Below are 27,989 nucleotides of genomic sequence, written 5' to 3'. Positions count from 1 at the left end.
AGAAGGAAGCGGTCTGAGAGTCCGCATCCCCCTCACAAGACGGGACAGAGCCAAGGCACAGGAGGAGGAGAGTACTTTCAGTTTGACTTCGAAGAGCTTCTTTACATGGGGACAAGAAATGACATCCACAGCGAGCGAAAGGAGGGCGTTTGCTCATAAAATCAACCGGTGAGACAGCAACAGAAGTTATTGTTTAACAGCTACAGTTGTGCCGCTCGCAGTGCGTGAGAGTGACCTGCTGGACAGGCGGTACATATAGCCAGTATGCTAGGATTTGTATGGTATCACTGATCGTAAACCGGTCAGTATAAACGCAACTCTACCTTCCTGGACTGAAACAAATGTGTACTTAAGCAGTCTGCGGCCGATAAATTATCTCTGGCACTTTGAACTGTTTAATATCCTGTTCTATATAACTACGTTATCGTAGCGTCGTACGAGCATTGTCATCAACAATGATTGAGCTACTTAGGGGGAACATTGTCAAGCTGAGGGCTAATCCAATGACTGAGATCATTTAGGAATATTAAAACGTAACACCGAGGAAAATACTCAGGTCAAATAATGATACCAAGCGACATTCATCAAGCAGTTTTGTTCTTGTGTCGTGTGAACGCCTCGCAGCATTAATGTAGCAACCTGTTTCCACATGTTGAAAACTGGTTTGCCGTCTTCATGATTAGGGTTAGCTCTCCATGGATTGGAAATCTAGTATGTCTTATTACCCCAAGTAAATATTTATCAGATTCCAGAAGAAATCTTAAACACATGTCTTATCTGTCAACTATCCTTTTGGATTGCATGTTCAAACAACACTGGTGAGTGTGGAAGTATTTGCAACCTGGTACCTCCCTGTTTGCTACAGTATATCTTTCTTTTTCTTTTTTAAAGGGCCTCTTCCAAGCCTTGATTTTGTCCATGGATGTGCTTTCCCTGTCTTCACTGTTAATTGTCTGTTTCATCAGGAAACAGCTTAGTGTTGCAACAGAAGCCTGTGAGAAAACAAACAGGATGACAAGATTCTTATCCTGCGAGTGAAGATTTTCTCGCCCCAGTGAACGCCTTCATGAAATCACATCTGTACTGTATTCTAAACTTTGAACCAGACTCCACCACAAAGTTCACTTCTTTTATTTTGAATGATGTATTGCACCATTGGGAGCTTCTCAATTTACGTGCATATTGATGGCCAGCAACATATCCTGTCGAGATATTAGCTTCATCTAGCAGTCTCTGCATTCCCCAAGTCCGTCTGTCCACTCCGTAGTTGGACACAGACCATTGTTTAGTGCCGGATGCAGGAAAGGGTGGGAAGGGGTGTTCTGGTTAATGCCTTTACAGTTGATAGCTTTCCTTTTTCCTGTTTTAAATTCAGGTGTCCAGAGCTGCAGAAAGTGTTTCCACATCTTTTGAGGATTTAGCACTCATAATTTAAGAATGCAAAAAAAAAAGAGACTGATTTCAAAGAGGGCTATGTCATCAGCAGGAAGTTAAAAAGTTTGGCTTCATCTTGGAGATGGGAGTAGAGGTCATAGCTTTGCCTTTCTGCCATGTCTATTGATGGAATGAAGGCATGAACCTCAGCTATGTAATCATGGAGGAACATGGTTTTGGAAATGTTGAAGCCTTTGCAGCTGTGTATATGAGAGAAACAGACATTTTGTGGTTCTCAAGGAGCAGCTGCTTGCTGTCTCTATGAGAGGGTTGTTTTTTTTTTTGTCTTGCTTTGTCTCTTTTTAAGCCTCTCATTTGCCGTTAAAGGCCAGGGACAGAGCTCTGGCTCTGTGCCTGTTCCCTAGAGCCAGCTCGCCACCTCTCTGTTAGATCCCGCTTGGGTCACTATTCACAACAGCTGCTGGCCTTCAGCATCGCTACTAGTACCAGAAGCTGACAACTCTGTGATAGGAATGGGCCTTTGCAAATCATAAAGGATGTCTCTGAAACTTAGAGGTTGAGCCATGCATTGCAGAGGGACTTCACTTCACAAGTAGAGTTTTAACACAAAATCTGAAAAATGTAAATGAGCATCACTGTGAGTGAAGAATTTAAAAGGGATTTTGTTTATGCAGATTTCTTGAGTGATGTAAGATCACTTAATCAGGCATAGTTTCTTTGGCAGTAGTTTTCATTCTGGGATTCAGCAGTGGAGTATGCAAAATGATATGTATGCCTCCTCCCAAATCCATCTCTTTATATTCTATTTATCTTGAACACCACACATCTTGACCATTTGCAGGATTTTTACAGCTAGTTTCCATTTGTTTAAATTTGTGCTCTTGTTATCAGTTTGACTTGCTGACAGATATTTTTCTATCTTTCTCTTGCTCAGGACGGTAGCTGCAGAGGTCAGAAAACAAGTGTCCAGAGACTATGGCTCTCCTCAGCTGACCAAGAAACGAGGAGGCGCACACCACCCTGTGAGTCACCATGTGTTTAACCTGCCAGACTTTCAAGCCAGCAGGTTTAAAGCTCTTATTAGTGAGGTCAGAAGTTGATGGGTGTAACTTGAATGAGGTGTAAGATGCAATTCGATGCAAGGAATGCATGATGAGTGTTTTTTAGTTTGTTGACAGTTACTGTGAGGGTAGGTGCTTTTGAAACATGATATACCTGCTCACCTGTGTTGTTTGACTGCCAGGCAAGATTTCTGCATGGATGCTCACCCAAAATAGAATAAGGGATAGTTATATAAAGTGCCATTCTTTGGAAAATGTTGCAAGTGTTCCATGTTGCAAATACAAGGTGCTGGTGGAGCTTTTAATCAGTCCAGCAGCAAGTATATTAATTTTATCAGTTTATTAAACTAAAACTTTGTGGTTTTACACACACTAAGAGGCTGGTAGCAGTAGTGGCTGTGGCAGATTGTTGTTTTGCTTCAGCATAAACAAAGAAAGGTAAGGGTGTTGAAAAAAAATTGACATCTGAAAACATGATGGTATCGGCTGAACACACCATTCAAATACAACATTAATCCTATTGTTTTGTATCCTACATATATAAATGTCAAATAACCTTTATCGCTCTGTCCTAACGGCATGCTGTCTCCTATCATTACTGCACCTTGTAAGTCCCTCTGATCAGATTAGGATCTGTCATTAAGGCCGTGTCATAGATATTGGTACATAATAGTCTAATGTCGATCGACAGCTGCCCCTGACAGAGGTGGCTGAGCCAGTGGACTTTGAAGAGTATGTGAGCAGTCATGCTCCTGGGGTGGAGCCTGGCCCCCTTAGACAGCTAATGGAGTTCCCCCATGACGACGTGGAGCTCCTCCACCTGGACAAAGAGTGCATTACACTGGAGCCCCCACTGCCTGAGGAGGAGGAGTGAGTCCAGCTGCTAATAGCCAACACAACTCTCATATTGTAAAATGCACATCCCTCGTTTTTACACTACCACACACACACACACACACACAGAGGGATTAATGTACTGTAATGGAGGACAAGCATCACTACAGATAGGAACAAAGCCTATCTCTCTGTGACACTGAATGAACACACTTATTAAAAGCATGCTTTGCTCAATTATTAATGTGTTTTCCTATGTAGTTCGCTGGATCCCAGAGTGAGAGATGCCTTGGCAGTCTACACAGACGACTGGCTCGTCATTCAAAGAAAGTAAGTGGTGTCAGTTGAGTTAGCCTACTGTACGTGTTTCATCTGTTTAATAATGTGCAACACTTTTCCCCGTTCATGTGATTGACAGTTGTATTATTATATTACATAACTGGGACAACTGCTTTCTTTTTTCATGGAGATATCAACGCTACAGCACCACATTCACGCCTCACAACTCTGAGCGACAGAGGGAGAGGCAGCGAGGGCTGGTCAAACAGACCTTTGAACTGGACGAGGCTGCTGCTGCTGAGCGCCAGGACGACCAGGTAGCTGTTGGTGATGTTCAAAGAACTCGTTATCTTTAGCACTGAGTGACCATTCAGTCATTTTAGGTTCATTTAACAAATTTCATTGGTCTACTACACGCACAATGTTACCAGGAGTGAAAGCATCCAAGATTTATCATATCTGATACCTGGACAAATAGATGGAGAACATAGCCAGTGAAGCTTGTGTCTCATTGTGATGGGGAAGGCAGTATGAGTTGCATTCTGCTCAATTGAGTTCATCATATGGAGAATGAGTAATGCATAAATGGATATACAGTGTCTACTATCCATTACACAGTTTCCTTTTGAATCATATTAAATGGTAACAAGGTAATGGGATTAGTATCATATTGTTCCCCTTACTGTATCTATCTAAAACATCTGCAGTGAGCATTTAAAGGAGACATCTTGGCCTGCAAGAAAAAAAACCCACATGATCTCACCTCTTCGTGTAACTCTTGTGTGTTACAGGATGACGCAAAGCGGCGGTCAGTCAGCCTTGATGAGACTCCTCGGGGGAGCTGGGCCTCCAGTATCTTTGACCTGAAGAACTCCTCCCCAGATGCTCTCCTGCCGTCTGTGCTGGAACGTACAGCTGTGGAGGACATGGACCGCCGCAATACTGAAGCACGCCTGCAGGGGCGCCACAGTGACCTGCTGGGCCTTTACCCTCCCCCTGATGAGGTTCGTCTTAATACATTCTGTATCTGTTGTTATGGAACAGCCTATTTAAAGTGAAAATATATGACATAAATAATCATACTTGAGCAGAGAGTCAGCATTGGGGTACATGAGCCAACAAAGGCCACATATTGAATGAGTGAGGTGATTGTCTAAATGTTCATTGATGATGAACGCCTACCACCTCCGCTAACCAGTTTTCTTGGAGAAAACATTTAATGTATGCATTTTACAAACAATACCCATGGGCATTTCTGTTTTTATTAGGGAAATCTTCCAGTACACAGGCAGCGATACATGTAGAAGCAACAATGGTTTGTTTTAAACAACAAGTAGTAGTAGTAGCTACAACTAGTAGCTTGCAATTGCAGCAGCAACCATCATGGCTGAACTAAAGGTGCTCAGTACACGTGTGACCAAATCAATCGATGAGTCTTCAAAGTGAACTAAATATACTGAATCGCCAGTGTCACTGGTTGAATTAGTACCTTTTCGCGGTGTAGCTCTTTACTGGTGAGTGAGACCACTGTTGTCAGCGCAGCTGTGATTTACAGTACGTTACTTCCTTATTAAAAGACTGCAAAAGCCAAAGAAACAAACTCTGATTACTCTGCCATAAATTATTAACCTTATGTAAAGAGCATGTATAGGTCGGTTTTGTACTGAACTGAATGTAACAGCTTACTGTGAACTGAACGCAGTCAGAATCAGCACTGAATGTCCCGGCTAAATGAACGGTGACATGTTCACTTTCTGACGTTCCTACTGAAGTGCATTTGAACAGTGATGCACTGTTTTACTAATGTGCCTATGACTGATTTCTACATCTAAGCCTAACAAAGCAAAGAGTGCAATCTATGGAAAGCCAAATGTCATTAACAGAAAATCTAAAGAAAACAAGTTTATAGCCACAACCACACAGATTGATTACAACTTAAAACTGCTACCAGCAGAACACTCGGTTAGAAATATTTGTGATTTGTTCAGCTCAGAGTAACATTATTTAATGTTCCCATAAAGGGAATGTCCATAATATCGGCAAACCCAGCCACTGCGAGAGAACTGTTTGCTTTTCTTTCCTCTGTGTTCTCATTTTCTCCCTCCATCCTTCTTTCTTATGTCTGTGTACACACTTTCGCTTTCTCTGCTCCTACGTTGCCATGACATCTGTGTAAATGTTATGCTGGTGTGTGTATGTCCGTGTGTGTGTGTCTTTGTTGTCTGTGTGGCAGGATGAAGCAGTAGAGCGATGCTCTTCCATCGAAGTGCCCAAGGAACACTGTGGGCAGAGGATCATGGTCAAGTGTCTGTCTCTGAAGTGAGTAACATTTGGAATACAACAGATGACATTTATGTCTTCACGCTCTGATTCATTCTTCTGTTCCATATTTACAACTATACTCTCTATGTTTTCCAGGTTTGAAATAGAAATCGAGCCAATATTTGGAACACTTGCCCTGTATGACGTCAAAGAAAAGAAAAAGGTTTTTTTCTTCTTCCATTAGATGACTTTCACTCTGTAAAACCACTTACGTAATGCTGAGCTCATGCTTAACTAATTGAATTTCGCTCGTCTCAAAAAGGTCTAAGTGCTCTTGCGGTTTAGATCACTGAGACAAAACTGAATTAAAATCCCTTGATGTGCATTTCCATTATCATCTTTCCTTCCCCTCCCTCTGCTGTTTCCCGCTTATCTTCCCTCCAACAGATCTCTGAGAATTTCTACTTTGACCTGAACTCGGATCAGATGAAAGGGCTGCTAAAATCCCACACACCACACACAGCCATTTCCACACTGGCCCGTTCAGCCATTTTCTCCATCACATACCCTTCTGCCGATATCTTCTTGGTCATTAAGGTACTGAAAGAACCCACTTTTGCACAGACGGCTCTTACTTTAATGATATGAAATAGTTATTTTTTATCAGCTCATATAGAAGTTCACATGCCATTTCAATGGACATTTTAACTGCGACTTAAACTTAAATTTAATTTGAATACACAATGTAAGTAAAGTTATCGTGTTAAAAATAGTGTCCATGTATTTCAGCTTGAGAAAGTCCTTCAACAAGGAGACATTGGAGAATGCTGTGAACCCTACATGGTCATGAAAGAGTCTGATTCCTCCAAGGTAAATGGGAAAAAATGTGTTTTAAACTGCAATGCCAGCAGCCAGCAGCCAGAATGCAAGTTTGCTGCAGGGTTGCCACAGGTCTGGAAAGCTCTTGAAAGTGCTAGGGTTTATCGAGCAATAAAGAGGTCCTTAAAGTGCTTGGATTTAGCATCTGAGTTCTAGCCCTGTGTGCTAAAATTCATCTATGATACCATTTTTATCCATTTGCAGCGCTGGGCCAAGCTTGATACACTTGCTTCCTATCTGTCACTGTCTGTGTAGGCTGCAAGCATACAGTGATTTGCTGATGGCTGTGCTGTGTCATTGGCTTTTGTACTGTCTTGTAGGCGTTCCTACCTCAAATATGTGGCTTGTCGCCTACGTAGCCCACAGTGTTAGCCCCCTCTAGCTGTCTAGAGAAAATAATTAATGTGTGTGCTCATTGTTGAAATGATTAATTATGCTATGTGTTCATGTGCACACCACAAAATTATAGCCTTTGTTTTTAATCACGTCAGATAGTGCTGGGTGCCTACAGCTCATGTTCTTTCTTTTGATATTAGCAAGCTTGCTATGTTTGTGTTAAGCAACGTGCTATAAATGTAAAAACACAAACATAAAAGCTGGGTTCCTGTTGGTTGTTTGACTCTTCCAAAAAAAACTCCAACACTGTGTACTGTACTCAGTGTATTTTTGTCTCTGCGTCGAGGTTAGACCTGAAGTGCACACACCTCTCCCTCCCTCCCACTGTCAACAATAATAGGAGAGCTTTTTTCCCCTACTTTGACCACTGTCCATCATGCCTGGCAGACACGGGTCAATGACCGCAATCTACAGACTGCAGTGCTCTATACCAGGGGGATTGTATAGTCTCCAGCACTGGGCCTGTCTTAGGTGTAAGTGGTATACCCAGAAAATAAATTTAATATTTAAAATTTTCCTTTGATGCAAGAAGTTAGTTAGTTGTTTGTTTTAGTTGATATACATTTTGGAGACTCCTAACAATGTAATAAAGATGGATGGGTGAGTGTGAAGGCCATGTTCTACTAAATATTATTAAACATTCTGTGACATTTTGCTAGTTATTGATCACAATAAAGCAAGAAGAAAAAGTTCTGACTGTATTTGTGTGGGGCCTAAAATGTTTTCTACTGACAAGCAAATTAGTGAGCACTTAATGAGCTATTGCCTAATTAGCATAATATATTGTGATTAGAAAAAAGAAAGCCATAATACAAAAAGTCTTGTCTTTGGGTTTATCGTCCTGATGGAATAAAATGTTTTTTCCCTCTATTACTGGGTCACCACCCTTACATTTCTACTGCAATCTAATTAAGGTAAACCAGTCAAGTCTTTTTATGGTGCTATGCTGGGTTAAACTAGCATATGTGAATTATTGGCCCTTAGTTTTGAAATACTTTGTCCTTAAAGTGCTTGGAAAGCCCTTGAAATGTATCATTACAAAAGAGTGGCAACCCTCTTACCGTCTAGTCAGTATTACTCAATTCTGTTTAGATAGCTTCAATATTTACCATCCTCTTTGGCAGGTCAGCTCTGTTGCCCGCTGCCAATATTTGAAGCCTTTATTCACCTTTTGATTACTTTTATTATATCTTGTCTACTCTTTGTACCGCTCCAGCACAAGGAGAAGTTGGAGAAGCTGCGTCTGCAGGCAGAGCAGTCATGTAGTCGTCTTGGCCGTTTTCGTATGCCTTTTGCCTGGACGGCCATTCACCTTCTCAACATCGTCAGCAGTGTGGGAGGTCTGGATCGGTCGGACCCTGACTCTGACTCTGGTACTGCTGACTTCAAACATGTCCACAATTTTACACAGTGTTACATGTGCATGTACATAGAACATTATTAACTGTTTAACTGTTTTCTGTATCAAAAGTAACATTAAGTAAGCGAGTAAGAGTCATGCACATGCCTCTCTAATATTATCTGGTTTGGCTTCCTTGCAGAGCGAAAAGGTCATGGGACATGGAATGAGAGAAAGAAAAAGGGGTTTGAGCGGATGAGTATTGGTGATGACATGTGTAACTTTGCCACTTTCCGTCCAGCAACGTTGACCGTCACCAACTTCTTCAAACAGGTCAGACACTGTCTAGCGGTAATGCGTATGACTCATTAGTAATTCACGTTGTTACAGTTATAGTGACTGTGATGTGTGATGCAATGTAGCCAAATTACTAGTTGTTTTACTAATAAAGTATTGTAACTCTAAACGGCAAAAGCTAAGGAACCCACTAGTACAAATCATTTCATAACAAGCTATGTCCAGATTTGGGTCTTCGCTTACATCACATGTAACTGAAGAGACAGAAGAAACGACACAAGTATTCAGACTACTATTATTCTAGAATGAAAAATTAAACTTTGCAAAAGGCCGTTTATCTTTAACAAAGTATGAATCAACGATGGATATCTTTAAAGGACACATAACACTCATCATCAGTAAATGAAAGGGCTCAGTTAGTATTCAGAAAGCTTTTTACAAAAGAGAGTGTTGTGAAATTAAGAAAAATGTAGGCAATATTTTTTTGAATTTCAGGTTTTCCAGTAAAATCCATGATTTTGACATTGAGTACTTTTTCAGGTCTATTTGTGTGAAAAGATGGAATGCAGATCGTAGTTTCCCCAAACACTAAATGTGCACAAATGCTTCAATAATTGTTATAATAATAGTTGTAACTAATTATGATGATATTGTTTTTGGAATCCTAATACAAACTCCCCTTTTTTGTTTGTCTTCATGAAGGAGGGGGATAGACTGAGTGATGAGGACCTCTACAAGTATCTGGCAGATATGCGCAGACCATCCTCTGTTCTGCGACGCCTGAGGCCTGTCACAGGTAAGCAAGATATGTTTACATAGTCAAAATATTCATGTGAAATTGTCTGAATAGTAATGTATAGAAGTTCATGGGTGATTTGTGATTAACGCTTTTTCTGTCTTGTTGTGTATCTGTGACTTATTTTGTCCCTCAGCCCAGTTGAAGATTGACATCTCTCCAGCTCCAGACTCGCCTCATTACTGTCTGTCACCAGAGCTGCTGCATGTGAAGCCGTACCCTGACCCGCGTGTTCGCCCAACCAAAGAGGTGCTGGAGTTCCCTGCTCGCTATGTATACACACCGCACACCACCTATAGGTGAGTGCTAAGCTGTCACACACTCACACACACAAACACTCTGTAAGTTGACCTATACAGCAGAACAAATAGACATTCACCCCATCCCTGCATGCATGGCTTATTGTGTTTGTGTGGTTATTGATTTTCTTTCCACCTCAACTCCAGTTTGCAGTTTTGAACATAGAGGACAGCAGATTCTGAATTTGAGTGTTTTCTGTCTTTGTACTTACAAATAAGGCAAGATACTGCATGGTGAAACAAAAACTTGATTAATTTAACAACTTTATTTGAATGGTTATTTTTAAAAAGCACGTCAAGAGAAAACAAAAGACACCAAAAAAAAGTTATAAAGTCGCATGAAAAATGGATAAGAACCACAACCTAATCACAAGAGTACTAACAAAAAAATATTTTCTGGCTATACAGTAGATCTATAGTACACATGGCAGGGTTGGAAGGGAGTGCAGTGACGTTACAGAGTCGGGATATGGATCGCATTAAGAGCTGCGCAGACTGGAAGACCTCAGGGGTGATCTTAAAAGAACTATGTCATAGCTTCACTCTGGAAGAAGGAAATTAAAATGGTAAAATTAATTAAATCAAAGCATCGAAAGTTCTCAAACATCAGATGTTTTGAACAAGTGGCTTACCATCCTCTGCAGTCTGGAGAGCTGATCATCCTGAGTGTCAATGTTCTCTTTTTGGAACCGGATCAAATGCTGTAAATCTTTCAAGACATCGGAGTGCTCCACTGCTCTCTCCTAAAAAATAAAAAGATGTATTTACTGTATGTGTGTAAACCTGTGACTGGTATTCAAGTATGTAAAGCTGCTTGGCGCCTTGTGTATTTATGGTTGTTTCTTCTATCTGCAAGTTGTTACCTGCAGCTCTTTGATGTTGGGGGGTACAGAGTTGTTGAGATGCATCTCCAACCTCTTCACTTTTGTCTTGAGCTCCACCTCTTCCTGCTCCATGCTTGCCATCCAGTCTTTCGTCATCTTGGTCTGAGCCTGTTGCTCAGCCATCTGGGCCTGTCAAAAGAGCATCTGCCTGCTTTATCCTCTTCCCCCAACAATGATCCCAGTGCAGCTGGCAGCTGCCTGAACCCCAGTGTAACATGCAGCGTTCTCACGACACACTCACTCTCTTATCTTTGATGAAAGAGCTAGATTGATCCATAAACATCAGAAAAATATATTCAAGAGTTAAAGGGTGATTATGGGTTGTAGGAAAGACAGAGAATGAGTGCCCAAGCATGAACAGTTGCGTTAGGGTTAATGTAGACATAGTATAGATATTGTTTTTGCAAATCCACAAAGTGCTGCTTTGTTATGTCTATATAGCAGTTTTTTTCTCTTGAAATCTGAGAAACACAGAAATTTAATCTGATGGAGATTTTAGATACTTGACATACTGCCTCTGTCTTCCTCTGCTCCTGCATGTTGTGTCTTTTAGATCTCCAGTTTGATTGTAATTCTCAGTGGTTATCTCTCCTGTAACAACACCACCATTCAACAGCACATGGGAGATCTACATATTTCTGTCTTTTCTTACCTGTAGCAACTGTATCACCTCTTTCATCTGTTTCTCCACCTCTGCAGCCTGCTCAGTCTGCCTCCCCAGCTTTTGGAGAGTCCCCTCATGACTCTTCAAAGTCTGGCTGATTTTAGCTATCTTTGCCTCAGTGGTCTCATAAACATAGTTAATGGATTCGCTCAGCTGTATGACACCAAACATGAGCACGTTGACGTCTTCCTGTGGCGCCGCCTTGTCCACCTTGCCGGTCTTCGTGGCTGGAGCTGCCTGGACTGCTCTTAAACCCCCAGCCAAACAAAGCAGACACAGGCCCCAGATCATCTTCACAATAGCAGTGGCTTACAAACTCACTGTAGTCCAGTTGTCTGTTTCAGTCAGTTGTTCAAAAGTTTGTGATTCCTTTTCCAGAAATTCAGCCAGTTAAGGAGAAGGTTTGTTTGATGTCAAATCTTGCAAATGAGGAAAGAAAGCTATAAAATACATATTTGTCTATCACAGCTGTGGAGAAGTTAGCATCATCACAACGTCCAGTGGATGATGAATTTAAAGGGTGAACAGTGCGCCTTATATTGGGTGTGTACATGCAATACCAAGGTAAAACATTAGCTCAGGTATGGTTCGATCACAGGTCTTGTCCGTGGCCTTAGCCTCAGTGACCTTGCCTTGAAGTTTAACCCCTAACATACCAATTTTGTCATTTAGGTCACAAAAACATGCAACACACATAACATAGCATGTAGGACTGTTATATCACTGTGTCACAATCGTATTTACTGTTATTTTAGATCTGTGATTTTGTGGTGTGTCATTGCCTCTTGACAAGCGGATAAAATCAGCTGTTGAACAAATGTTACCTCTAATGTTTATCTTGGATAGGGGTTAAGGTGACATTCACCATGCCAATCCAATATCGTGTCACACTCTTCCAATGTACACACACGAAACTCTTTATCTTTTTCTCTTCTGAGAATAAGAATATCATATGCTTTTGAAGGTCGGCTGTAGGGCTGATATTGTTGACAAATGTGAACAACATAACAAGCCGAAATCAGGATGTGAAATTGCAATCCTATGATTAGTACAGTATGATTCTGTTTTTCTATGTACAGTTAACCAACAGGCACTCCTTAATGGTTTTGCAGGTTTTTTAAAATTGTTATTCTGTCCTCGTCATCTTTCCCTCTTTCTCATTCACTTCCTTGCATCATTTTGTCTTAGGAACTTGCTCTATGTTTACCCACAAAGTCTGAACTTCAGCAGTCGCCAGGGTTCAGTGAGGAACATTGCTGTGAAGGTTCAGTTCATGGCAGGAGAGGACCCCAGCCAAGCTTTGCCGGTGAGTCACAGTCAAGGATAATCAAATGACGTGATTGCGATGCTCTCAGGAAAATGAAATTCAAGTAAACAGCTTGAGGCAGTGAAACACTATATGATGTTTTCTTGGGAGAGAACTTCTTCAAAGAGGCATATTTTTTGAGCAAGGAGGGAAGGAAAATTTCATGACATTTGGTGTTACATCACATATCGTTAGTGTTTTGTTTATTGAATATCAAATTGTTGTTGCACACTATGCAGTATTTGCTTAGAGTGAAATTTACCTTTTGAGTATGAAACATCACCAGCTGCGTGTTTGGAAGGCTAAAATTTACAGTTTGCTCATTTACTGATAACACGGCTGTGGTCAGACAGTGTTGGCAGGTGAAGGCAGACCCGATGTCAAAACATCCAAAGAAACTTCTCAAACCAACATAATCTACCTCTCCTCTGTTGTCCACATGCTTAGTATAATGAAAACTCTCAATTTTGCCCAAACAGCGTTAAATGCACAGCTTGGGTGTTGGCAGTCTTTTCACAGCTACCTCTACAGGTCTGCAATACTCAAAATGTTGAAATCAATTTAAAATACCCCATGCAAACTGTCTTTATTTTACGTTAGTAAAGTTAGACATATTAATATTGCCTATTAGATAGCTAGGTAGATTTTGATTAGTTGTAGAAGTTGCAATGTGTACAAATTTTAGTTAAAAATGTTTCAAAATCAACTACAACTATTAACAGAATATGAAGAAATCACAGTTTTGATGTCATGTCAAAGAGCATTAGCATTCTAACCAGTTAGCCCTGGCCTGTCCTGTCTCTTAATACCACTTTGTCCCTCAAGAGATAACAGTCTGATAGTATAACTCTGTGTTTGGTTCCAGTCTTCACAGAGATGCTGCTGAACCGGCTCTGTTGTTCACAGAGTGAACATGAACATCTTAACACATGTCAGGAGGAGATCTTTAATGTTTGAAAATGGCCTTCAGGGCTTTTACAACTCAAATCAGATACAAACAGTGTGAAAGTGTGCTTTATGAACCTGAAAATACATTCACAGTGAAATTCTTTATATGAATGTGGTGAAGATGATTATGCTAAAATAGTTCCTCCTGCTCATTGGTCATGGAACAGCCACATTTATACTCTGCTGTTTGACCAGGTCATCTTTGGGAAGTCAAGTTGTGCTGAGTTCATGAATGAGGCGTACACTGCTGTCATCTACCATAACAAGTAAGTCTCAATCACCTGTTAACCCACGCTGTCGACCTTACCCTGGAGTCTGTCCAATGTTTCTTGTTTCACAGTGTCTTCCTTAAACGTTGTGTTTAACTCTTGCTCACAAGGTCTCCTGAGTTCTATGAGGAGATGAAGATGAAGATTCCCGCCAATCTGACAGACAACCACCATCTGCTGTTCACCTTTTACCACATCAGCTGCCAGCCCAAACAGAACACTCCTCTGGAGAGCCCTGTGGGTTACACTGTGAGTACACTCTTTCAGCTGGCCCACTTTTAATACTCCCACCCATGAACTCACTTGCTTGATAATTCTTTCTGTTGTCTTGCCATCGGTGTGTCTCTGTTTTTCTGCCTGCAGTGGATCCCTCTGATGCAGCATGGCCGACTACGCACCGGCTCCTTTAGTTTGCCTGTCTCTGTGGAAAAGCCCCCACCTAGCTACTCTGTACTCACCCCTGACGTGAGTGTGTTTAAAGAGATTTTGTGAATATCAGTTTGCCTGCCATTGCCCATTCCTTTGTGACATGACTGAGTGTTAAATGAGTTGGATGTCACTCTGTTGAAGGTTCAGCTCCCAGGCATGAAGTGGGTGGATAATCACAAAGGAGTGTTCAATGTCGAGGTGTCAGCGGCCTCCTCAGTTCACACTCAGGTACACAAATATGCTTTTAATACTATAGTTTCCATATGTGTTTTCCTCCCAGCTTTTAAAAGCCCTATTGGAGGTTAGTGTTACTGTGGGAGGTTCCAAAATTGTGATGAATTATTCACAATAGCGTCTATAACATTTTCATCTATTGTTGATGTAAATAGCCACAGTTCTTCTCTGAAAATAAAATAACACATTAGCAGCAAGTAAGATACCGACAAATCTGAGATTTCAGTTTGTTTTTTTGTTTTATTTTTAAACTACGTCTTTACTGTTTACTAATGCATTACAGGTCCATAGGCCACTGTGTGCTATCAGCAGTGTATGCATATAATATGAGAACAATTTACATTCAGAAGATCCTCAAACTTGCTTGAAAATTCTTTTGGATTTTCAGCAGAGTCAAAAACTTTTATTCCAAAATTGCTGCCAAATTAAAATGCACCCGGTTCAAGTTATATTTAATATTTATTCTGTTGGTTACTCTAGGACCCCTACCTGGATAAGTTCTTCACTCTAGTGTATGTTCTGGAGGAGTACTCCTTCCCCTTCCGCCTGAAGGACGTCATCATTACTGAGTCAAACATGGAGGGGGAGCTGAAGGCCAGCATGACTGCACTGAGAGGGGCTCTGCTGGATACCTGTGTCAGGTTCCTACACCAGCTGCTCAACAAGCTCATTCAGCTCATCGTCTACCCACCTGTCATTTCAGGCCAAATTGGTAAGTGAGTTCTGAAGGACAGCTATTTTACATCAGTGCTACCTCTGGAGATTTGAAGTGCACTTCTCGGAACAAGTTTGAGTAGATAATGCAGTGGTTCTCTAACTTTTTCTGTCATGCTCTCCTTCAGAAGCTGAAAAAGTCATGCCTCCCACTCCACAACTTTTATCAATCATTAGCAATGATAGGGGAAGCAACTAAAAAAAAAAAAAAAAAAAAAGGATCCAAGTTTAATGAAATAGAGGTCCGCACGACACCATCAGCAAACTCTTGTTTGCTTAATTTGCCTATATAAATCTTATTCATTCAGCTTATTTCCCCGATCATCCATGCCCCCCCGCAGTGGTTTAATGCCCCTCCAGGGGGGCTCGCCCCCCAGTTTGAGAACCACTAAGATAATGTGATGATGATGAATAAAAACTGTTTTTGATCATTTAGGCAACAGAACTGTTTCATTTGCTTTCTTGATAATTTGACAACAAAATGGTTTCATTTACTTTATGCATGCTACTGTACAGCCACATCTTTATTATTTTCATCTTCAGCGACACATAAGACAGGACATCAGATTTGCTAGGTGCTAATATAGTACCTATTAAGAAATGCATCAAATTGCATTAATGTTTTGACATGGACAAGTATTTGTGAAGCAATAATTAGATCATGCTGATTTAGAATTCTGTTCTACAATTATGTGTGATAGTCTTTCCTGCCATTGTATTAAATTGTGCCACTTGTTGCTCTTATTCTTAATTGATCTACAGTAAACCTGGGCCGGACCGCCTTTGAAGCTATGGCTTTATTGGTCAACCAGATCCACAAGAACCTGGAGGGAAACCAGGACCAACACGGCCGCAACAACCTGCTGGCGTCCTACATCCACTATTGCTTCCGACTGCCAACTGCCGAACCCGCAGTGCCCCCGACAGGTGAGTCACCAGTCTATATCTGAGAAGTAGAGCCTTTTACTGCACAACTTGCGGCCATTTGATTGGGCACGTGGCTCCTAACTTGCTAATATCTCCCATGTGACATCTCCATGAGTAGCTGGCTCACAGCCCTATGAGATGCCCATGCAGTTCGCCACCTTATCGAGAGCAACAGCCCGCCCAAGCAGCCTTCATCTGTCCCGCTCCAAAAGTATCAGCAACTCCAACCCAGACCTGGCCAGCACACCAGTTTCTCCTGACGAAGAGGTGCAGAGGATCATAGGGAGCAAGGTGAGTTTTACCTGCCTTAGAAAATTTGTTAGAAATCTGCACCAATGTATTGGCTCTAACTTTTATTCTCATGGTATTTTTGTTGTTACATTTATTCCATTTGCAAATTGTCTCATATTTTGTCAAGCATTGTTAAATAATGAATCCCTATCTTATTATGCTCAATTTCTTATCATCAATAGGTAAAAACGTGTCATATTCTTACTTTCTGTTTATCCAATGTCAGGCTGTTATTTTGTTGTAATGATGTGTCTCGACTCCTCACAGCAGATTTAGTAAGCTCAGGTTAACTGAGAACTCTGTGCCAACAGATAATGATGCTGCTTATGTCAACAATGCAATTACGCTTTCTGCCTCTGTCCCTTGTGTTTCATACGGTACCTTTAGCCCTTCCTTTCCTCTTCCCTCTTATGCTTTCTTTGCTGAGTCAAGCTTCACTTTTCTGCACTCCTCGTCCCTCACTTTCGTTTCTTCCCAAAGTTATCCTTCAGATAATCTCTTGTGTGGTAATTGCCTTCCCTTTACTCACTGTGCCCTTGCCTCTTGCCACACTGTGTGTTTGTGTTTTGTGTGTGTCTCTGGTGGCTTATGGCAGGGCATTGACCGCTCCCACTCCTGGGTAAACTCTGCTTATGCCCCTGGGGGCTCCAGATCTGTGCTACGCCGGAACCCCAACTCCAGCTGTGAGCTCAAGCAGGTGCCAAATCCCTCCTCTTCCTCCTCCTCCTCCTCCTCCTCCCACTCCTCCACCTCATTTGCCCTCCTCACCACCTCCATCCTGAACCATCTCTGACCAACTCTTTGGGTGGGCCATATCCTACCTCATTTCTCAGAGATTGTATCCATATTTGTTTCTGTCTGCCTCTCAGTCTGCTAGCCAAGTCCTACCAACTTTTCATCCACTACACCTTGTCTGTCTTTCACAATTCATCCTCTCACCGTCGCGTGACAAAATCTCTGCCTGCTGCTAGTCAGATTTCTTAACCAGCCTTGCACTCATCATTGAGAGTTCTCCGGCCACCCATCCATTTCTATTCACCCATTTTCACATCACTTTGTCCTCATCTCTGTGTTCACCTCACCGTCACTCCATGTCAGGCAAACGACCGCAGCTGCAATCGCATGTCTGCCTTCCTGGACAGCGTGGCCTTGTTTTCAGTTCCTACAAGGCAGATTACCAAGAAGGTAAAACTGACAACTACTATAACAAAATGTAAAAGGGACATTCTTAAGAACAAACTAACACATTTTGATGTCTTAACATTCATCAGCTTTCAGCATCATTAACTTTCATCACCATTCATGACATTTTACCATAGCAGTCGTGGTGTGAAAATTTGTTCTTTGATACACTGACATTTAATAGTGTCTGGATTTGTCTGAAGATTTCAGGACTAAATCTGTGGCAGAGGTACTGATTAATGTGTTAAAATATTTTTAATATCCCTTTTTAACCTAAATCATCGCTTGATGAATAATTTTACTTCATTAAATCATTTTAAATGATTATTTTTTACCTGAACTGAACTTACCTGCACTCATTAAAAAAACAAACACATCACTTTATTCTTAAATGCTCATCTAGTTTCCAAAATGGCTTCCTTGTGTAAGGTAAACTTTGCTCTGTGTTGGCTCTCATGTAGCTGCTCCATGAGGAGCTGGCATTGCAGTGGGTGGTCAGCACCAGCACAGTGAGGGAGGCAGCGCTGCAGCAGGCCTGGTTTTTCTTCCAGCTTATGGTGAGTACACCTTTGTACGTTTATAGTGATTTTATATTAGATTATATTTCATTTCCAAGCCTCAAAACACATCAGCATTTTCATCAAATGACTAATTTTTCTTATTTGCCACCTCTCCTCTAGACAAAGAGCATGGCACATCACTTGTTCCTGACCTCAAAATTGGACACCGCCAGGCGCCAGCGTTTCCCAGACCGCTTTGTGGACGACATCGCTGCACTTGTGTGTGCCATCAGTGCAGACATTGCCGGTCGATACCACAAGGTACACAGGCCACACATACTACAACCGATCTGCGTTAACGACACACACTCTCTCAGAGTCCTGATTGTGCTTTGTCGGTGCAGTCGTGAAATGTGTGCAAACAGAAGTGCTGCTCTGAAAAAAAGAAATGTCTTTAATATTTCGTCTCCTCTTTTTTGTCAATGATTTGGTTGATTTTGGTAAAGTTTATTTTTTAAAAACTACCTTTTGGTCTTGTCTTTTTTCATTAACAATTTTGCCGTTGTGCCGTCAAAGGTTGTTGGCCAACATATTTTGTCTTAGTTTTCGTGAATGAGATTAACACTACTTTTACGTAATGATATGTACTCCCTTTGCTTGCTTATTGCCTTCCTCTCTCTCTCTCTCTCCTTATGAATTTGTTGCCCTCTCTCTCTCAGGATGTGGAGCTTGTGGAGAGGTTAAATAGCAGTCTGGCCTTCTTCCTGAACGACCTGCTGTCTCTCATGGACCGGGGCTTTGTGTTCAACCTCATCCGCTCCTATTACAAACAGGTCCCTATTGCTCCCCTCCCCTCCTCACACTTTAAATCTCAATGCTCGGACGCATATTTTAAAACTGCTTTTTCTCTCTCAAACAATCTTGTGTGTTATAGATTGCCAACAAGCTTCACACAGCACAGAATCCCAGCTCTCTGAACGCCCTGAGAATGGACTTCACTCGCATTGTCTGTAGCCACGAGCACTACGTCACCCTCAACCTGCCATGCTCCACTCTCAGCCCTCCATCCTCCCCCTCTCCCTCCACCTCCTCCACCACCTCACAGGTACTGGAGCTGGATGGGAAATACAATATAACTGAGCTGAAGTGGTCAAATTTTTGTTTCATAATCTCCTATCCCTCTATCTCATCTTCACCCTCCTGTGTGTTGTTGTATTCAGAGTTCAGCGTTCTCCAGTATGGTACAAGACCAAGGTGTGGCCACCATGTTTGAGCTCTCCGTCCCTTTTCGCCAGCAGCACTTCCTGTCTGGCCTGCTGCTTACTGAGCTCTCTCTCATCCTTGATCCTGATGGGGAAGGGTAGGCTCTTTATAGTTCAAATATCAGAATTAAGATTATCATTCAGTTTCCCCATAGAGATCAGCAGACTTTGAACTTGAAATGCAGTGTGGCATTAACTACATGTGTGCAGTAAGAAACACAACAAATGTACTGATACATATTTTTTACCACAGGGTTTTCTTCCTTCATAAAAAGGCCATTTGTGCCGTTCACTCCCTGCTGTGCAGCCATGATGCAGACCCTCGCTACACTGACCCTCAAGTCAGAGCCCACGTCGCTCAGCTTTACCTACCCCTCATCCCTATCGTCATGGAGACGTTGCATCATCTCCATGACTTTTCTGGTCAGCATATGCAGCCCACTAATATTGTCCTAGCTATCCACCTCCTACACACATTTATTTAGTTTGCAGAATGGTTTTATTTCTAGTAGTATTGCACTTGAGAATGCTTTTCTTATTTCTTTGTAGACTCCTCGCCTGCTCGGGTCCGCCATGCCTCAGCCCACGCTGACGACGCTGACCCAGACAGCGGCAACACTATCAGTCAGTGTGTTGCCATGGCAATTGCTGGCTCCCCTTTGCCACATGCCAAAGCCAACCCTTTCGCGCTGCCGACAGTGGTGAGTGATAGCAGCAGGGGTCAGGCTGTTCCCTCAGGCCCAACAGACTGACAGGTCACAGATCTGCCTCTGTGTGGGAGGCTGCCGCTTCTATTTGACAGACGATCACTCTGCCCTTTCCTTAAGTCCGCACACATTTCCATGTTGATCTTTTTTTCTAAGTACAACTGCTCTTCTTAGCCTGCAGGTGGCTCTCTGTCATTTTCCTTTTTAACTCACTGTAAACAGCCATTTTGTACTGAAGGAGATTAGAAGACTGCCACTGAGTTTCTTTGCTTGTGTTCACCAGGCTGGGCGCCAGTCCAGCTCTCTGTCTGCCGAGTGCAGCAGGACTCTGCTGGTTTGTTTCCTGTGGGTGCTGAAGAATGCAGATGCAGCTCTCCTGGAGCGCTGGGTGTCTGATTTGTCTGTACTGCAAATCAACCGCCTGCTGGATCTGCTGCACCTCTGTGTGTCTTGCTTTGAATATAAGGTACAAAAACCACTGTCACTACTAGTGATATTCATTCATCACTCATACATATACCCATTAGGAGTCAAATCCAATTTGCAGATGCTTAATTTGTATATGCCAGAGCTACAGTGCATCATTACAGTTATGCCATTAGTTGTTAGTTGTTTTCTAAAGTGTTTATGTATCGAATGTACATATCACAGACCAGATACCTGTAGTTTGTATGCGGTTAAATCAGTATTTTATCTCCCTCTCATTTCTTATCGTAGGGGAAGAAGGCTCTGGAGAGGATCAACAGCCTAACATTCAAGAAGTCTCAGGATATGAAGGCCCGACTAGAAGAGGCCATACTTGGCACCATTGGGGCTCGTCAGGAGATGGTTCGCCGCCACAGAGGTAAGTAGTCTGAGAGGTGTGTGTGTGTGCCTGTGTGTGTACGTGCTTGCACGCGTCAGTAGGTGTTTTTGTTTGAGGTTTTAATAGGTTTGTGTTTATGGAAACTGTAATTTGTTTACTCTTCCAGAAAGGAGTCCCTATGGCAGCCAGGAGAATGTTAGGTGGAGGAAGAACGTCACTCACTGGCGACAAAATACAGACAGAGTCGACAAGTATGTTCTTTACATTAGTTACATCAATGCCAGAAAAATTAGCTCTGGATTTGAATTTAAATCATGGTGTAAAATGCTGTCTCGTCATCTTTATTGTAGTTAAATGTGATGCTGATGCTTGTGAAATAACACCTCTTACAGGACTAAAGCTGAGATGGAGCAGGAGTCTGTGGTGGATGGAAACTTGGCCACTGAGGCCTCTCTGATTGTACTGGACACACTTGAGATTATAGTCAAGGTAAAGCAATGGAGAAAAATAGCATTTTATATGTGATGCCTCTTGCCAGCTGTTCACACACAGTACTGTGTATTTTATGTAGAATTACCTGCTGTATTTTCTTGTGTGTGTCCTCTGTCAGACTGTGGTGGCATCAGAGCTAAAGGAAAGCGTTCTGGGTGGAGTGCTGAGAGTGCTCCTCCACAGCATGGCAGGCAACCAGAGCGCCCTCTTCCTGCAGCACTGCTTCACTACACAAAGGGCCCTGGTCTTCAAGGTACTTGAAATGTCTCTATAATAGTTGCAGTAGTAATATAGAAATCTAGTATTAAGGCCACTTGGTATATTGTCACACTAACTCAATACATGCTCTTTTTCTATTTACTTGTAATCACTGTTTCGCACATCGACCTACTGATTCATTTTAACACGTTTTAGGGGACACAAACAACAAAATGATTTAATGTGTATATTTACTCATTCTTGATTCTGCATCTGTGCTTTATAAAAAAGCACAGATGCTTTTGTACAAAAAACTTGAATTTTAAAGAAACAAATAATAAAACATACTTAATACATTTGTGTATTAAGTGTAAGAAGATGAGCAAGCTTGTTTGTTTGTGTAGTTCCCAGAGATGCTGTTTGAAGAGGACACAGAGCTTTGTGCAGACCTATGCCTGCGTCTCCTGCGTCACTGCAGCAGTAGTGTCAGTTCTGTCAGAAGTCACGCCTCCGCCTCTCTTTACCTGCTCATGAGGCAGAACTTTGAGATTGGAAATGTAAGTCTACACACTGTCTTTGCATTGTAGATCATTTGTATTTTTATGTTCTTGTTATGAGCAGGGACAGCATGGATCTGCATGACATGTACAGGATGTTTTAGGGATAGATATTAATATTATGAGTCACAACGTGTCCTAATTTTTCCCTCGGACCAGAACTTCGCCCGAGTAAAGATGCAGGTAACCATGTCGCTGTCATCACTCGTGGGAACGTCACAAAACTTTAACGAGGAGCATCTCCGTCGCTCGCTCAAGACGATCCTGACATATGCTGAAGAGGACCTGGAGCTGCGCGACACGCCGTTCCCAGAGCAGGTATGAATCAGCTTCTGTACAGAGTCCCATCTAGAGCTGCTATGTAGCTGAATGTATAAGACTAACATGCTGCACTTTTGCAACTTCAGGTCCAGGATCTGGTGTTCAACCTGCACATGATTCTTACTGACACTGTTAAGATGAAAGAGCATCAGCAGGACCCAGAGATGCTCATCGACTTAATGTATAGGTACTGTGATGCACATAAATAAGACCTGCGTACATCAATAAAGTGTCATAACTGAATTAACTGGGGGTTTTTTTTTTTGCTTTTTTTGTTTATTTTTTCCCTTCAGAATTGCAAAGGGCTACCAGAACTCCCCTGATCTGCGCCTGACGTGGCTCCAAAACATGGCAGGAAAACACTGTGAGCGAGGGAACCATGCTGAAGCTGCCCACTGTCTGGTCCACAGCGCGGCGCTGGTGGCAGAATACCTCAACATGCTGGAGGATTGCCGCTACCTGCCAATTGGTTGTGTCACGTTTCAGGTCAGTGCATGCTATTTAATTTGGTGACTCATTCTGTTTACAAACATACATATGCACAGAATGAGAACAGAATGAGGTAGGAGGCTCTGCCGAATCTGGAGCACCAAAACTCAAGCCCACGATAGTTGAAACAAGCAAATATAAGGTTTTTTATGTTTGCTCTGACTTCTCTGTTTTTCCCTTAGAATATTTCATCCAACGTTTTGGAGGAGTCAGCTGTATCCGATGACGTCCTGTCTCCAGAGGAGGAGGGGATTTGTGCTGGGAAGTACTTCAGCGAGTCTGGCCTGGTGGGCCTCCTGGAGCAAGCAGCTGCCTCTTTTAACATGGTACGACTCACATTCTCCAACCACATGGTGACAGACTGCATGTTAGCAGAGCACAAGGTTACAGCATTACCATGGCTGAAGGCGTGTTATGTGATCGTTTGGAATGTGTAAAATTGGCTTTCCGTTGTGCTGTAACTCCAGGCTGCCATGTACGAAGCCATAAATGAAGTGTACAAGATTCTGCTGCCCATCCATGAAGCCAACAGAGACTTCAAAAAGCTGGCTACTGTCCATGGGAAGCTGCAGGATGCCTTCAACAAAGTCTACAACCAAGTGAGTAGGCAGTTTGATCCTGAAATCACCAGCAATTAGCTTTCTCATGGATTCCTCCTCCTTATAATTGTCTTTTCTTCCTCCTTCCTCTTTTCCAGAGTTCAGGATGGGAGGTAACAAGTTCATTTGTCATATTGTGTATATTATATTAAAGGTCTAACTAAATCAGAAATTCCTTTTATTTTGCACTGACAGTGTTTTCTTTCTTCCCCATTGCTTGTTCTAATCTCCCCTCCTGTGCGGATGGCTTGCTACTGGTGAGTCATACAAAACTTGCTTTCACACTTTGACACAGTTAAGTTGAACCAATCTTACAACTTAGTTTCCATTCCAGCCTAAATATATATTTTCCCTTTGTCCTTCAACAGTTGCTCTTCATTACTGAATATTGTGTCATCTTTATACAGTAATAAGAGCCTTTTCATCCTTGTAGCCTTGATGTGTTGCTTTTTTACGAATAAAAGATGTGGCAATGCCTGGAAAAACAAGCAACAAATCTCATTTTTAATAGAGGGAAGTGATAGGCCTGCAGCGTTACCACATCAAAACTACCTAATTTCTCTAATTTTTACTGTTAGCAATTTAAACTATCCTGGGATGCCAGACAAGCCAATATTATTGTTTTGTGAAATACAGGTCACATAACCTTCACATCAGCTGCTTTTAATTTACTCAGCCTCCGCACTCTTAAATCATCTCACCTTTTCATCCCGTCTGCAGCACTTAGAGAATGTTTGGGACATACTTCCGGGTGGGTTTCTATGGCTGCCGCTTTGGAGACCTGGATGAACAAGAGTTTGTCTACAAGGAGCCATCAATCACCAAATTAGCCGAGATCTCCCACAGACTTGAGGCATGTTAACTAGTCATGATGCTAATAAAGGTGTCATTAGTGATATATGGGCAACATTTTTCTGAAGATGAATCTCTTTGGTGCAGGAGTTCTACTCAGAGAGGTTTGGTGATGATGCAGTTGAAATTATTAAGGACTCCAACCCAGTGGACAAAAATAAACTGGATCCCAACAAGGTAGCATGATTAGTACTGTATATACAGCCTGTGAGTAATGATGTACCAGTACAGATATTGCAAAAGGTATAATTGTACTGATGTCTGATTGTGCTCATTTCAGGCCTACCTCCAGATCACGTATGTTGAACCATTCTTTGACACATACGAACTAAAGGAAAGAATCACCTACTTTGACAAGAACTACAACCTGCGCACCTTCATGTACTGTACTCCCTTCACTCTGGACGGCCGAGCCCACGGCGACCTGAACGAGCAGTACAAACGCAAAACCATCCTTACAACATCTCATGCCTTCCCTTACATCAAGACACGCATCAATGTTATCCATAAGGAGGAGGTGGGTGTCTGTTCTGGAAGGATTTTTGGTCAGTTGTTGTACAAATGGAGCGCATTGGGATCACAGGTCAACTGTTTCTGTTGTCTTTGGTTTTTCAGATCATTCTTGTCCCCATGGAAGTGGCCATTGAGGACATGCAGAAGAAGACTCAGGAGCTTGCCTTCGCCACAAACCAAGACCCTGCAGACTCCAAGATGCTGCAGATGGTGCTGCAGGGCTGTGTGGGCACCACTGTCAACCAGGTGCCTGCTTAGATACTCCCGGCTGATGATGTATAACCGTAATGCTTTTAAAATGTCTAAAGCCCCCTGGAATATTAATCCCATCCTAATGTGGTTAAAAGTCTGGGTCAGTGTTTTAAGTAGTGGCAGACATTCCTTAGCATACATGTAACAGTTTCTCCCCCTCACAGGGCCCCCTTGAGGTGGCGCAGGTCTTTCTCTCAGACATTCCTGATGACCCAAAGCTGTTTCGCCATCACAACAAACTGCGCCTCTGCTTTAAAGACTTCACTAAGAGGTGATGACACACTCCACGACCCAGACGCAGACTGCTGTGCAACTAATAAAAACAAATCCAAACTCCCTGTGTCTTCTCCGCTCTTCTTCGTGCAGGTGTGAGGACGCCCTGAGGAAGAATAAAGCCCTGATTGGACCAGATCAGAAGGAGTACCACAGAGAGCTGGAGAGGAACTACAATAAACTGAAAGAAGCTCTGGGTCCTCTCATCAACCGCAAGATCCCCCAGCTATACAGGACCCTGCCAGCTCAGACTACGCAAACACAACGGTAACTTGAGACATTAAACACACACACACACGCCTACGTACCGAAACACACAAAATGAGCTGCTTCTCCAATACCATCAAACCAACACAGGAGCAACATTAAACCAAACTTTATCATGCTCCAGGTCATAGACTCATACATTCTGTGTTTGTCACCAATGAATGGAAGTGCACCCAGAATCCATCTCACATGAAGGGTTTTGCATTCATTTATAAAAGAAAGGTGCAGTTCAGTGTGGTGGCCTGTTTGACTATGGAAACTATCACCATATGTTTTATTGTTTTCATCTGCTTTTGGCGTCCACACTGTATGTGCATTTGAGGGTCTGAGGACTGCTGGTCCATAATGGAAAACAGAGCTACAGTCAACAGCACCTGCCAGAGCCAAGCTTCAACACTGAGGACAAATATACATTTTAGAAGTAGTTGCTTCTTCCAGACGTATTAAACTAAATGTAAGTTGATGTTGAAGCTGTAGGTATATTGCTCTGTACTGTTCACGCATGATCAACACTGAATAAATAAATGAGGTGGTTTTACCTCATTCTTACTCTTTGGAAGCTGATACACATTGAAAGTCATGCAAGCTCATAGTGAGACACCACAAAAGACATTATTCACAGCTTTCATTGTAACTCTTTCAATCCCTGGGTCAGGCCTAATATTAATTTAAAATAAAGAAGTGTAACATGATTCAATATTACACTTATTACACCTCAGTGGATTTTAGGATATGATTTTCAGCAAAATAAACCGAACTTGAAGTAAAACGTTCTCCATCGTCTTGCTTTTCTCTCACAGAAACTCCTACAGTAGGTCCAGTCTCCGCAGAGTCGACTGTTGAGGCACAGCAAACTGGATAACAGCACAGAAAAACAAGCTTTAGAAATTAACCTCATCCTGTCTGTTCCCCCTCCCCCCAGTGTGTTGAACACCAACTGTCACAAGCACACACACACACCGTCTTCTTCCTACTCTAGCTCGTTGTTTTACCCACCCACCCCCCTGGCCACCCAGTCATGCCATAATCCCCCCCACCACCACCCCCACATACACTCAAACACAGACACTTGTCACCCTGCTGAACAATCTCCCCCGTCACCACACTCACACCACGGCAGGAGAAAACCTGGAAGGTTGTCTGCACTGTAAAGGCTCTGACATGTCAGCGTTTTAAACCAAAGAGCCTCCGATCAGCAGTCTCTCTGAGCTTGATCTGGTTTTAACTTAACTTTTTACAGGACTAGAGCTGCCAAACACACTTTGCATCCAAATCGTTTGAGGGGTTTGTTCATGTGTGTATCTGTTTTCCTTCTGCTTCTAGTGTTTGCTTTTGAAGAGGCTGTAGTCTGTCTGTTTTGTGTCTTGGTCTTACTTGATTTGTAAGAGATTTTCTCTAAACTGTGCCTGGTAGTAATCACTGCCGGTCTCAGTTATTAAATAGTCCCAGGGAGTTTTCTGTTGTTATCAACCGACCAAATAACTGACATTCCTTCTTTCTCAAGCTGTCACATTTATCTGCCTGTCTCTTGTTATAAAAGAACTCATTATAGAGTGGAGGTGGGATCATTTTGGCCAAGCTCAGGCCTCAGTCCTAGTCTGAGTCCAGCAGGAACGAACTGTAGCAGCAGTTTAAGGCGGAAATGGATCATTGTAATGGGGAGGAGGCAGGATGGGATTTTAAATGTGTTGGGTTTTTGTTCTTTTTTTAACTGTGAAATTCTCTTGTAATGCACTGCGGTCACATCAGATGTTTATCACAGAAGCACTGCCCTCGACCAGGCCATCTGCCTCACCCACACAAATATGTTCAAACTGTGACATTTACAATCACCCTGCAGTACTGTCTGATAGCTGGAAACATTTTGCCTGTGTGGTGTAAGGCAAGTCCTCTTTTGACTGTTTTTGAACAGCTGTCAAAAAGCACTCCAAATGTCTTGTATGGGTCCATCACCCTGCTTTTATGCTCAGTGTAGCTTTTCTCAACTACTGTATCTGTTATATTGCACTATTGTAAACAAACTGCAGCACATTAACACTGTAACTACTAAAATATCTGAGCTTTTGTTAATTTGCAAGGCTGGAAACTGTTTTTTACCAATTAGACAAACTTTTTTTTATTTATTTACACTGTTTTTTACTGCCTTCTATTAAATTTCTCTTCCTATACCTGTGGTCAGCGTTTATTTATGGGGCTCCAGAGCTGAAGAATAGACAC

The 27,989-nt window shown here is 42.2% G+C and overlaps 1 protein-coding gene across 3 annotated transcripts; it reads left to right on the top strand.

The window, feature by feature from the left end:
- LOC121621488 (dedicator of cytokinesis protein 7-like) lies at positions 1-27,940 on the top strand. 3 transcript variants are annotated; one of them, XM_041957980.1, is made up of 50 exons: positions 1-168; positions 2,330-2,417; positions 3,148-3,326; positions 3,552-3,620; positions 3,760-3,886; positions 4,361-4,573; positions 5,803-5,888; positions 5,988-6,054; positions 6,279-6,428; positions 6,621-6,701; positions 8,323-8,479; positions 8,648-8,778; positions 9,445-9,538; positions 9,675-9,837; positions 12,574-12,691; positions 13,835-13,905; positions 14,019-14,157; positions 14,272-14,373; positions 14,479-14,565; positions 15,052-15,283; positions 16,048-16,212; positions 16,331-16,503; positions 17,099-17,200; positions 17,602-17,688; positions 18,147-18,242; positions 18,366-18,506; positions 18,905-19,018; positions 19,120-19,290; positions 19,406-19,545; positions 19,701-19,870; positions 19,997-20,148; positions 20,438-20,620; positions 20,872-20,998; positions 21,126-21,210; positions 21,352-21,448; positions 21,570-21,704; positions 22,054-22,206; positions 22,366-22,524; positions 22,614-22,714; positions 22,821-23,013; positions 23,199-23,342; positions 23,484-23,615; positions 23,714-23,728; positions 24,343-24,468; positions 24,555-24,644; positions 24,748-24,984; positions 25,083-25,226; positions 25,397-25,503; positions 25,599-25,772; positions 26,573-27,940. In XM_041957980.1, exons 1-50 carry the CDS (start codon positions 119-121, stop codon positions 26,613-26,615), a joined length of 6,360 nt encoding a protein of 2,119 aa, XP_041813914.1. In that variant the 5' UTR covers positions 1-118; the 3' UTR covers positions 26,616-27,940. The 3 variants fall into 3 exon arrangements, with proteins under 3 accessions (XP_041813914.1, XP_041813913.1, XP_041813912.1); XM_041957979.1 differs by lacking the exon at positions 17,099-17,200; XM_041957978.1 differs by lacking the exon at positions 17,602-17,688.
- The last annotated feature ends 49 nt before the right edge of the window (positions 27,941-27,989 follow it).

Source organism: Chelmon rostratus, chromosome 17 (genome assembly GCF_017976325.1).
Source record: "Chelmon rostratus isolate fCheRos1 chromosome 17, fCheRos1.pri, whole genome shotgun sequence".
NCBI lineage: Eukaryota > Metazoa > Chordata > Actinopteri > Chaetodontiformes > Chaetodontidae > Chelmon > Chelmon rostratus.
Note: the sequence above shows the minus strand (reverse complement) of the source record. Positions and strands in the feature narration are given on the sequence as shown.

What these genes read in the sequence shown, in the direction of transcription:
- LOC121621488 (XM_041957980.1), top strand. Translation starts at nt 119, where the DNA reads ATGACATCCACAGCGAGCGAAAGGAGGGCGTTTGCTCATAAAATCAAC. An exon ending in CTGAGCGCCAGGACGACCAG is followed by an intron (nt 3,887 to 4,360) that starts GTAGCTGTTGGT and finishes TGTGTGTTACAG; the next exon opens with GATGACGCAAAGCGGCGGTC. An exon ending in TTGGTTGTGTCACGTTTCAG is followed by an intron (nt 23,014 to 23,198) that starts GTCAGTGCATGC and finishes TTTTTCCCTTAG; the next exon opens with AATATTTCATCCAACGTTTT.